The sequence below is a fragment of the Callospermophilus lateralis genome, chromosome 3 (genome assembly GCF_048772815.1).
Source record: "Callospermophilus lateralis isolate mCalLat2 chromosome 3, mCalLat2.hap1, whole genome shotgun sequence".
Classification (NCBI taxonomy): domain Eukaryota; kingdom Metazoa; phylum Chordata; class Mammalia; order Rodentia; family Sciuridae; genus Callospermophilus; species Callospermophilus lateralis.
In genome coordinates this window covers 72,074,805-72,087,628 of record NC_135307.1, presented here as the reverse complement: position 1 = coordinate 72,087,628, position 12,824 = coordinate 72,074,805, and the positions used below count along the sequence as shown (strand labels likewise).

General features: G+C 33.7%; 1 protein-coding gene and 1 pseudogene across 12 annotated transcripts in view; both read left to right on the top strand.

Annotated features, from left to right (window-relative positions):
- The window catches only part of Kiaa0586 (KIAA0586 ortholog), a 183,569-nt gene that overhangs the window by 54,725 nt on the left and 116,020 nt on the right, over nt 1-12,824 (top strand). For all 12 annotated transcript variants that reach the window (XM_076850421.2, XM_076850413.2, XM_076850419.2 and 9 more), the window contains 4 exons: nt 674-867; nt 2,515-2,633; nt 7,466-7,665; nt 11,844-12,003. In XM_076850421.2, coding sequence (XP_076706536.2) covers nt 674-867; nt 2,515-2,633; nt 7,466-7,665; nt 11,844-12,003 — 673 coding nt within the window. The remainder of the gene's footprint in view (nt 1-673; nt 868-2,514; nt 2,634-7,465; nt 7,666-11,843; nt 12,004-12,824) is intronic.
- On the top strand, nt 11,071-11,191 carry LOC143396232 (U4 spliceosomal RNA; annotated as a pseudogene).

Genomic DNA, 12,824 nt, shown 5'->3' with positions numbered 1-12,824 from the left:
TTAAAGATGTGTGACATTTTTCATCATAATCAGTTTAAAAATTCCAAAAATAACTCTTTTGATCATGATGATATGAATAATGTATAAGGTGATCTTACTGCATATTTATTTATTTATAAATATTTTTAGTTGTAGATGGACACAATACCTTTATTTATTTATTTTTATGTGGTGCTGAGGATTAAACCCAGATCCTCACCTGTGAAAGGCAAATGTTTTACCACTGAGCTACAACCCCAGTCCTCTAACTGCATATTTAAATTGTAATTTTTACAAGAGGGAACAGTGATAATTGGAAGCATCAGTTTTTTTATGACAGTAAATTCAATATTTAAATTTCTACAAGGAACTGTTAAATGTTTTATGTAGTAATAATCAAGTTTTCTAGTTTTTTTTTTTTGACTGTAGGAATGAACATTGGATTTTTTTATTTTGTTTTTTTCTTTTTCTTTGTCTCCCCCCACCCCCCGCCCAAACTGGGTTTTAGAGACACATAATTTTGTAATAAATTTTCTGCAAAGTGATACATATGATTGATATGTTATAATAATGTGCTCCCACATTAGAAATGCGAGTTAATTCACCCAGGTAAGTTCCCTGTCTATACGTGGCACTCAGTAAATGTTCATATGCAGATACGTGAACATGATAATTTTGTTTTTATTCTTACCAGGAAGAAGAAAAATGTGATGAAATCCCAGAAAGCTCTGAACCATTACTAGAATTTAACAGAAGTGTTCAAGTTGCTTCTACAAAGTATAATGGTCCTCCATTTCCACCAGTTGTTTCTACTTTTCAGCCCACTACTGAAATTCTGGATAAAGTAATTGAGAGAAAAGAAACATTGGAAAATAGCTTAATTCAGTGGTGCGTTTACAATGATTTCAGTATGAATAGATAGTAGTACATATAAATGGGAAGTATTAAATTTTAGTCAAAAAATCTTCCTTGTCTCTTTTTGTTTATTAAACTTTTCCTTTGCTAATTGATGTAATGCTAAAGGCATAACTAACTGTTAGAGGTATTATTTTGGTCCTTGAATTTTATACTTTTGCTGTGGCAAGAGGCTTTTCTGAGTAATTAAACCTTTAAAATGTACATGTTCTTTTATCTAGTGACTCACTTTCAGAAACTTAGCCTAAGGAAATAATTAAGGATTTGCTACCAGGCCATATAACACCTAGCATTAGAAAGAAGTCACTGTTTTAAGTTTATCACATATTTACAACAGTAACTAGTAATACTGTTATTACATGTAAATATGAAGTGAATTCTTATTATATTGTGTAAAACCTTAAGAAATTTATGGAGTAAAATAAAGCAACTGGATATTAATAGAGTTATTAAACTTAGGTTTAGAAGACTGTGGAGGGACATTGAAAGATACTAATAATTTGCTGGTGTATAAATGATACTTACAATGGAACCCCAGATCATAAGACCTTATTCAAAAATAAGTGTGCATAGAACAGAAGTTCAAAATGTATATACCAAATTGTTAATTGTGTTTATTCCTGAATCTAGAATTATTAAGTGAACATTATAAATTTTTAAAAGCTTTTATATACTTTCTACTACAAATGTCTGTCATTTGTATAATAATAAATTTTTTATGGGGAGGGTACTAGGGATTGAACTCAGGGGCACTGGACCACTAAGCCACATCCCCAGCCCTATTTTGTATTTTATTTAGAGACAGGGTCTCACTATGTTGCTTAGTGCCTCACTTTTGCTGAGGCTGGCTTTGAACTTGCAATCCTCCTGTTTCAGCCTACTGAGCAGCTGGGGTTCAGGCATGAGCCACCATGCCTGTCTTAATAATATTTTCTAAGAAGTTTGTTAGCTACTCTAAAGAAATGTACTAACAGAGGTTTTCTATTCTTTTCCCCTTTCCTTTCCCTTCTTCTTCTTTCGAAAATGACTTTGGAAAAAACCTTTTCTTTCCTTTTTAAGAGGAAAACTACTCTTCATTACAGTCAATGGAAAGGGCAGATGGATATTTTTCTCTAATTTTGATCTGATACAGTTTTATATGTGTATTCTCAGAGTGGAAATCAAACCTAGGTATGCAATGTGCTCAACAATCATTAGGCAAATCTTCAATTTAGGGGTTCTGTTAGCCTTTTTTATTTTTTTTAATTTTCAGACAGGGTCTTTCTCTCTAAGTTGCTTAGGGCCTTGCTAAGTTGCTGGGGTTGTCTTTGAACTTGCAATCCTCCTGTTTGAGCCTCCTGGACTGTTGGCGTGGGCCACCATGCCTGGCTAACATGAAAGATTTTAATTTGATTTCTTTGACTATCTGAATACTCTCCCATAAGGAGATTCTGTTTCATGTGTTTTATCTTGTTTGAAGGCACATTTTTTTCTTATTTCAGGTGTAACTTTCAAATGACTGCTTTTACATATAATATTTGTGCCCCTGGGTAAAGGTTATTTTTAAGGTTGATATGTGTAACATTTTATATATTTCAATCAAATTTAGAAATCCTTAATTTGTATCTCCCCACCTTCCAGGGTAGAACAAGAAATAATGTCAAGGATTATCTCTGAGCTCTATCCAATCCAGCAGCAGGCCAGACTTAATGCCAGTGTTTCAGTCAGTGAGGCAAGTGAACCAATGACCTCTGACATTGGTAAGTGAAATGGAATTTTTTGTTGTTATTATTAAAGACGGAATCTTTTAGTTCATTGTAATTTATATATCCCAGAGGTCATTTGGCTGACAAAAGCTAAGATTTTGTTGTTGTTGGTGGTGGTTTTTTGTGGTACTGAGTATCAAACCCAGGGTCTTAGGCATGCTAGGCAAGCACTTAACAACTGAGCTCCATCCACAACCCCCCAAAAAAGATGAGGTCTTACTTCAGATCTTACTTCTTAGTTCCTGTCTAGTACTCTAGGGGAGGTCAGTTCTCCCTCATTCCCTTATTTCATATTGCAGCACTCAGATTATTAAACTACCCCTTTCCTTCCACCCCCAAACTCTGTTATTCTCCCAGAGTACTTTATATTATTTTTTATTATAGTATTTAATAGATTATATTATGGTTGTTTTACTTATCTTTCTCATTCACTAGACTGTAAATTACTCAGGATTTAAGTTATTTCTCCTAACCTAACCTATTTAAATAACTTAAATTTTTAAGTATTCACTGAATGGTTTAATGAGCCTCTTTCTGTGAGGAATCCCATACCATTCTTCTCCTTCTTAACCTCCTTCTTCTCCTCCTTTTCCTCTTCCATATTTTTCTTCTCTTCCTCTTTCTCTTCTCTATTTCCCTTCCTCTCCTAACACTTGTCCATCAGTTTTTTTGAAAGCCTTAAATTTCAACAATTCTCAGTGTACAATTAGACAGGTGTTGACACATGTATGCAGCTGTGCATTAGCCACACAGTCATGCTGTAGAAAGGCCTTTTTGATATCTTCCAAAGTTCCCTTAATGCTGCTGCCTCCTGCTTCACCTTCCTGATGCTGAGAATTCAAGCTGGGGATGTTTAATCACTGAGTTACATCGCCAGTCAATTTTTAAAAATTTTATTTTGGGACAGGATCTTGCTGAATTGCCCAAACTTGTGATCCTCCTGCTTCAGTCTCCTGAGTAGCTGGGGTTTCAAGAATGTGCTACCTTTCTAGATCCTTAATGCCACTTTGCAGAAAATTTCTATCCCCCACCTATGCCTGGTCGTCACAAACAACTACAGAGCTGCTTTCTATCACTATTTTTATCTTATCTGGACTTTCATATATATAAATCATACAGTATATAGGTTTTTGTTTGCTGACTTGTTTTATTTGGCTTATGCCGAATATGCTTTTGATTCAATCCCCAGTACCACTTACACTATTTCATGTAGTAGTATTATACTCTATGGATATACCAAAATTTGTTAATACACTTACCAGTTGATTGATATTTATAGTTTTTAATTTGGGGCTATTATAAATAAAGCTGTTATGAATATTTGCTGACAAATATTGTGTAGACAATTTTTTAATTTTCTTGGTCACATGTTAAATAAATGTAAATAAGCTGCTAAATATTTTCTAAAGCAGATGTACTATTTTGTATTATAACAGCAATGTACAAAAGTTTCAATTCTTCCACAATTTCAATAGTATCTGGTATATATCAGTGTTTTTATTTTAGCCATTGTACATATGTGGAGATATGTCATTGTGTTTTTTTAAATTTACATTTCCCTAATTATACTAGTGACTGAGTAGTATAATTACTAATAATGATTAATGATGTTTTGTAGATTTTCATCTTCATATTTACTTTGGTGAAATATATATCAAATCTTTTTTTTTTTTTTTTTTGCAGGGGGTGGGTACTGGGGATTGGACCCAGGAATGCTTAACCACCGAAGCCACATCCCCAGTTCTTTTAATATTTTATTTTGAGACAGGGTTTTGCAATGTTACCTAAGGCCTTACTAAATTGTTGAGGCTGGCTTTGAACTTGTGATCCTCCTGCTTCAGCCTTCTGAGTCCCTGGGATTATAGGTGTATGCTATTGCACCTGGCTTATTTTAAATCTTTTTGCTCATTTTTAAATTGGGGTTTGTGCCTTCATACATATTATTGGGTTATAATGTTTTTCATTCTAGATGCAAACCATTTGTTTTTGTTTTTGGTACTGGGAATTGAATCCAGAGGTGCTTTACCACCAAGCAACATCTCCAGCCCTTTTTATTTTGAGACAAGGTCTTGCTAAGTTTCTGAGGCCAGCCTTGAACTTGCAATACTATCTCAGCTTCTTGAGTTGTGGGATTATAGGTATATGCCACCACACCCAGCCAAATACAAGTTCATTATTGTTTATGTGTTTTGCAAATATGTCCTTCTAATTTATACCTTGCCTTTTTGTTTTCTCAACATTATCTTTTGAAGACAAATGGTTTATTTTGATGAAGACTAATTTATCAATATTTCTTTTGTAGTTTGTGGCTTTTGGGGGACACACTACTTAATAAATCTTTGTCTAAGTAAAAATCATTAAGGTGTTTTTTTGTTTTCTTCCAGAAGGTATATGGTTTTAGATTACATTTAGTTCCTTAGTATTTTTTTTTTTTTTTACTCAGGGGCTGGGGTGCTGGGATGTGAACACAGGGCTTCTTGCATACTAAGCAAGTGGTCTACCACTGAGCAACATCCCCAGCTTTTTTTGTTGTTTTTGTTGTGCTGAGAATGGAACCCAGGGCCTCATGTATACTAGGCAAACACTACCACTGAGCAGTTGTAGCACTCTTTGTTGCAAAGTTTTTCCTTTTGCTATTGAATTACCTTAATACCTTTGTTGAAAATTAATTGGCTATATGTCTAGATCCATTTGTGAACTTTCATGAATCTACACGTCTTTTACCAATATCATATACTTGATTATTGTAATTTAATAAGTTTTGAAACTGGGAAGTATTTTCCAACTTTGTTGCTTTTTAAAATTTTACATTTCTATGTATTATTACCTGTACTGTCTTTCTTCTTTTCAGTCTCAGAATAACCTTCTGTTCTCCTTTTATAGACTGATCTTCAACTGACCAAATCCTATCCTTAGAGTCTGCATTTACTCTCTCATTGTCCACCTTCTCTTCAGTCCTGATGGGTTGGTTTCCTGGAGTCTCCTTTAAGAAATTTCTTAAAATTTTCACAGGCATTTAGTTATCAAAGATGCTGCTCCCTTTCAAATCCTTATTCTAGTAGATGGCTCTAGCCTGGTCACTGTTGCCTGCTTCTAATCCTTAAAATGTTCCCTGGGTTTTAGCATAACAACTTTATGCCATTGTTATCTTTTTAGCTTTAAGAACTTCATTTCTTCATTTATTTTCTGCTACTTGAGTAGTTTGTATGCCTGCCCCTTTTCTATTTTTCCAGTTTCCTCTTTCATTGTCCTGTGTCATTTGATGACTCTTAAGCCATGCATTTAGGCTGTAAACTTAAGAGTTCTGCCTATTGATGGATATTCTACTTGATGCTCCATTGGCATCCCAAATTTGGCATATCCAAAGTACATGTAATTTTTCTACCTAGACTTGTTCTTTGTTCTCTATTTCTGTTAATGATTACACAGATTTTTTCCCAGCACCCAATTTTCAAAGCCTTGTGGTTACTGTTTGTTTCATTCTCTTTTCTTTGCTTTTCCTCAGCCCCAGGGACTCAGCCAAAACCTGCATCTCAGTTTCATACTCTTTATTGTTGCATTTGGTTACTACTTCCTATTTAATATAGCTCGCATCTGTCCCCCACACTGCTGTATCCCAGATTTTCTCTTATCATTTAATTTTTTTAAAGAAAGAAAAAAATGATTAACAAAGTTACAAGAAAATTGATATTTCCCTGGATAAAATTTTTTTCTTTTCTTTTTTAGTTGTAGATAGACACAATATCTTTATTTATTATTTTATGTGGTGCTAAGGATCGAACCCAGTGCCTCACACATGCTAGGCAGGCACTATACCACTGAGCCACAACCTCAGCCTCTGGATGAAAATCTTTAAGATTTCCAAATTTGGTATTTATATCCTGTTCTCTTTTTTTTATAAAACTGTGTTTATTTGCTTTTTTTTTTTTTTTTTTTTTTGCCAGTGTCTAGGGAGGACTTTTTTGGCTTTATGACATAGATATTATGATTCTTGGTCATGCCAAAAAAACAAACAAACAAACAGATGATTATAGAAATTAAAAGGGAGATTTTGTTGAATATGAATTTTGGATTATTGATATAAAAATAGCCCTGGCTTATGGAAACTATAAATTTTTATTTTTTACCCTCAGCAAGTGATCCTAAGACATCTGTAAATAATCCCATAGGTTTCTGTCATTGTTGTACTACTGAAAGAATACTCTTTGGAGAGAGCACATCTCCTTTGGGTTGTACAGATCATCATTCATGTATTTACACTGTTTAGAAATACCACTTCATGGTCAGTAAAGTCTCGAAAAGCTTTACTTAATTTTGTATACATTCATGTAAATGAAAAGTAAAACCCATTGGAAAATTAATATATCTACAGAACATCTAATAAGTACCTAAACTGCTGTAGACTTTTGAGGAGCCCCAGCCTGTAATGTTGATAACTGGTATATCTGAAACTAGATGAAGGAAAATTCGCCTCATACTTATTATATCCTTTTGCTTTGGTCAAAATTGGAAATGTTAGTTTGTTTTCAGATGAGGACATTTAATAAGAATGCAAGTCCTTTTTATCATTAAATTCTGCAGTGGCAGGGAAGAGTATAACTAGGTTTTCACCTATATGTTTTCCTTCCCTTCTTGGTTTATTGAGAGAAGATTTTCATTAAGTTATTGTCTTGCTTTCTTTCCTGGTAAGTAGGTGTGTTTGTATTTTCACCTTCTTCTCCCTTCCTCATAATATATATGCATCTCTAAAATCTTTTAGGAATTAAGTTTTGGATTATAAGTGGTGTCTTGGCCACTTATTCCAAAAGTTTTTTTAATTTTTTTAGTGGAAGGAACAAGCTATGGTGCTCTCCAGCTCTTTGTTGATGCGGGGGTTCCTGTGAATTCGGACATGATTAGCCATTTTGTGAATGAAGCTCTGGCTGAGACCATTGCTGTTTTGCTGGGTGACAGAGAAACAAAGAAGCAAGATCCTGTGGCTACAAGTGTTTCTGGTGATGTTTTATCAAAGGAAACATGTTTTCCGGTAGGAGTGCCTCTGCTTTCATTATTAAAAGAGTTGTGTGGAGTTTTTTTTTTTAATATATTATTAAAGAATGGTAAAATAATAGATGAATTTTAAACTGCATAAGATAAGATAATGGTGTGTGGCAGAAATTTTATTTCTTGTTGCTATTACTAAAGTGTAATATTCTCCTAGCATTTTATTTTAAAAACTTAAATCTAGAAAAAAGTTGAGAGTATGATACAATGGACATTTATAAACCCTTTACCTATATTTCACAATTGATAGTATTTTGGCACACTTAAAAAATAACTTTACATAATTATATCCTTTAAAAAACATTTGAAAGTTTTAGACATCATGATACTTCACCTCAAATGCATCAGCAATATCACCTAAGAATAAGGTACTTTATTACAAATGGGCAAAGAAACTAAACGGACGCTTCTCAAAAGAAGAAATATGAATGGTCAACAAATATATGAAAAAATGCCCAACATCTCCAGCAATTAGAGAAATGCAAATTAAAACTACACTGAGATTTCATTTCACTCCAGTCAGAATGGCATTTATCAAGAGTACAAGTAACAATAAATGTCAGCGAGTATGGGGGGATATGGTACATTCATACATTATTGGTGGCACTGCAGATTGGTGCAACCACTCTGGAGAGCAGTATGGAGATTCCTCAAAAAACTAGGAATGGAATCACCATTTGAACCTGTTATCCCACTCCTTGGTATATATTCAAAGGATTTAAAATCACCATATTACAGTGACACTGGCACATCAATGTTTATAACAGCACAATTCCCAATAGCTAAGCTATGGAGCCAACCTAGGTGCCCTTCAACAAATGGATAAAGAAAATGTGATGTGTATATACAATGGAGTATTACTCAGCCATAAAGAAGAATGACTTCATGACATTTGCCAGTAAATGGATGGATCTGGAAACTATCATGCTAAGTGAAATAAGCCAGTCTCCCCAAACCAGAGGTTGATTGTTTTCTCTGATATGTGGATGCTAACCCACAATAAGGGGGGGAGGGGAAGAATAGAATTTCAGTGAATTAGACAAGGGGAATGAAGGGAAGGGAGGAGGGATAGGAAAAGGAAAGACAATGGAATGAATCTGACATAACTTACATATGCTTATGTATGAATACACCACAGTGAATTTCACCATTATGTACATCCACAAGACTAGAGTCCTAATTATTAGAATAAGATATATTCCATGCTTACATAATTATATCAAATGGATTCTACTGTCGTATGTAACTAAAAAGAACCAATAAAATAAATATTACATAAATAACATATATTACATAAATAAAATACCATTCTTATAACTCCCAACTTTAATATTGCTATGTTATATGGAATATGGAGACTGTATTCAGATCTCTCCAGTTGTTCCAGAAATGTTTGTTCTTAAAAAAATTCAAGATATAGTCAAGGAAGGCCATTTTGCTTTAGGTTGTTATGTGAAGTGATGTTTTTATCTTTAAAAGAAAGTATATTTGCCTTATTATGTTAGTTGGAATTTTAAGCTTTTATAGCATTATAAAATTATATCCAAAATTTACTTGACATTACCAGCTGCTTAAAACTGTTAGTCACTTCTGAGCCTTTTGATTACAAAGGTATATAGGTGCAACATCGATTTGGTACACAAACATAAAGTTATAATTTGATGTTTTTAGGGATTGGTGTGGTATAAATTTGCCCAAATCTGTGCTTTATTAACTCCTTGGTAGTGAACACAGTGTTGAAGTGGTCAGGGTTGTAGTTTTCTCTATGACAATTAACTTTGGTTTGTTTTTAGTCTGTATGCTTTCATGAGGGTGATTCAATGAAAAAAAAAATTAGGAAAAAAAACCCCAGTGTGTAAATAGGCACATTACAAAATTTAAAAGCATTGACTTTGGAGTTCATAACACCTGATTTGACCCCTCAGCTCTATACTTTAGTCTTACTGTATAGTAGAGATAGAATAGAGTTTAAATGACTGTGACTTTACCAAAATCTGCTTACTGAATATCTAGTAAGGCAAGCCCCCTCCCACATGATTTATTCTTTATCTTCACAATTGCCATGTCTTTTTTTTTTTTTACCCTTGGACCCATTTAATATGTTTGTCTAAATATATGTTAAAAAGAGTTTTTTAGCGTTTTTTTTTCTTTTGAAATGGGGTTCTACTATATTGCCTAGGCTGTCCTCAAACTCTCAAACACCTGCCATCTTCTTGCCTCAGCCTGGTGACTACAGGTGCATACCACCACACCTGACTTTGTGTGTGGTGCTGGGGATTGAACCCGTGGCCTTATGCATTTGAGGCAAGCATTCTACCAACTGGGCTTAATCCCCAGCCCCACACTTAATCTAAGTGCCATAACAAATCAATCTCTCTCTCTCTCTCTCTCACACAGAGGGGAGCTTGCAGTGCTGGGTATTGAACCCAGAGCCTCATGCATGTTAGGCAAGTGCTATACCACTGGGCTTCACCCCCAGTCTTTCATCATTAAAAAATCCCATTGGGATTTTTATGAAAAATTAATCTAATTTTGATTTAATTTGCAAGCGATTGATGCCTTTTTCATACTGTGAGTTCTTAGTCCTCATATAAGGTTTTGTGGCAGATTAAATGAGATGATATATGCAAAGAGCTTAATCTAGTATATAGAACTTGGAATAGTCAAAAATAGTTTATTATCATCATTATCCATTATTATGTCACTAGAATACCTTTAGATCTTGTCATGATAAAGTAGCCAATGACATCATATTTGAAAGCAGTATTTTTATGCTATATGTTTATGTAGTCAAGAAGGGGAAAGGCATAATATATTTCGTTCATTCTAAAATGAAAGTTAAGTGCCCCTGAGTTCAATCCCTGGTATCAAAAAAAAAAAAATAGTAAGAATAAGAATATGCCTATTATGATGCAATATTATAGAATTTCTCATACGCTTCATTTTTAAATTGTATATTAATTTGCAACTCATAGAATAGAGGCTAATCCTAATTTATAAAGATTTTTCAGAACAAAAAGAGACAAATAATCTATTTTGAGAATGGGCAAAGAATATGACCAAAGAGTTCACAAATACTGAAGAAATATAAATCATCCATATTCATGTAAAAAGACTGTCAGCCTCACTGATAATAAGGAAAAAAAAATCACTGAAGTTCCATTTTACTGATCAGATTGGCAAAAATCTAAAAGTTTGATAAAGCTATTGTTTGGCAAACCTTGGGGAAATAGACATTCTCATACCCTCTGGTGGTAGTATGAAATGTACAGTTCTGTAGAGGGAAATTTAGTGAAATAACTATTCTAATAAAAAACACAGCTCTTTAATCAAGAACTCTACTTCTGGAGTTTTATTCTATAAATAAATTTATATGACTATGTAATGAAGCTTTGCAAAACAGTAGTATCATAGCCAATGAGATTTATCCAAGGCATGATTATTGCTAATTGAAAACTTTTCCCAATAACCAGCTTTGACAACTTGGAATACTTGGAATTGGCAGTAAAATAAATAAATAAATAAATATGAAATGACTTAAGTCTAGAGTATTTGATAACTCTGAGGAATAGAACTATGTAAAAAGGACACAGGAAGGAGACTTAATTTTCACTGTCATTCTTTTTTACCTTAATTTTGAGCCATTTGATTATGTATTCAACAAATTAGTATGAAAATGTTCTCTTTTTATTCCCCTAGTAATTTCTATCTCCTTATTATTATTTCTCCCAACCAATTTTTTAAATCCTTCTGTTACTTTTTATATACTGTTTCTTTGTGCGAAAGGGCTTATTTTTTTTTTTTTTTTGATATCTTGACAGTTAAAATGCTTCCTTTTTGTCGTGTGTTCTACTCATCAAATTTATAGTTGGTTTTGATCTTCAACTGTATGGATAGTCTTTATCTACATTAAAATAGGGTGCCTTAGTTTTCTTGGAGGCCTGTTTCAGAGGCAGGGTTTTTCAATTGTAGAGGCTTTCTGTAGACCAGCCTTATACTGGTAGCTAGATACTTAAGAGCCAGGGTATTTAAGTCTTCTTTTTTTTTTTTTTTGCTGTTATTTTGCGCCCCTCCCCATTTAAATTCGATATAGTCTATGAACGAGCTTGCAGTACTTGGGTGATTATAAACCATTTGTCTTGTTGTACTACTTTATTTTAGGCAAGAGTGTGTACCCCTGTGGCTACTCCACAGCCTACACCTCCCCGCTCACCTTCATCACCTCCTAAGGACCGGGTGTTAGTGAAAACTCCAGATTCTTCTCCCTGTGATTCAGATCATGATGGGGCTTTTTCTGTAAAAGATGTATTTCCTGAAAAAGGTAGAAACCTTATTTCTATAATTCAGTTTTAATTTTAGCAAGTAGTAATTAAAATTTCATGATGTTTTATTAGATGCTTTATACATACTTGTTGTTTACCAGGTTTTTAGTAAATCATTTATCATATGAGAAAAATTAAGGAATTGGTTGCCACTTGTCTGTTTTATATTACTATATTAAGTTACTACAGAGTAGATATTTATTAAAAAAAGAAATTTATTTTTTAAAATTTAAATTTTGGGAAGTCCAAAATTGAGATGCTGCATTTGGTGAGGGTTGCTCTTTTGTGTGTGTGTGTGTGTCTGGGATTGAACCAAGGGGCACTTAACCACATCCCTAGCCCGTTTTTTCTTTAATTTTTATTTTGTTACAGGGTCTTTCTAAGTTGCTTAGGGTCTTGCTAAATTGCTGAGGCTGGCTTTGAATTTGCAATCCTCCTGCCTCAGCCTCCCAAACTGCTGTGATTATAGGCATATGACAATGCACCTGGCTGGTAAGGTCTTCTTGCTGTATCATACTGACAGAAGGCATTACACAATGGCAAAAGCAGGAGCCTGAGAGCCTTGGTCTCTCTTATTATAAAGCCACTAATTATCATGTGTCTCCCCCTTCATATCTTCATCTAACCCTAATTAGCCTACTCCAAAATATCCACATCAATTTGTGGATTAAGTTTCTAACACATGAACAAACATTCAAACCAAAGTACCACCTCTTTAAAAAAAACTATGTATATATACACACACACACACACACACATAGATATATCAACAACTAAAAAAAAAAATATATATATATATATTTTTTTAGTTGTTGATGGA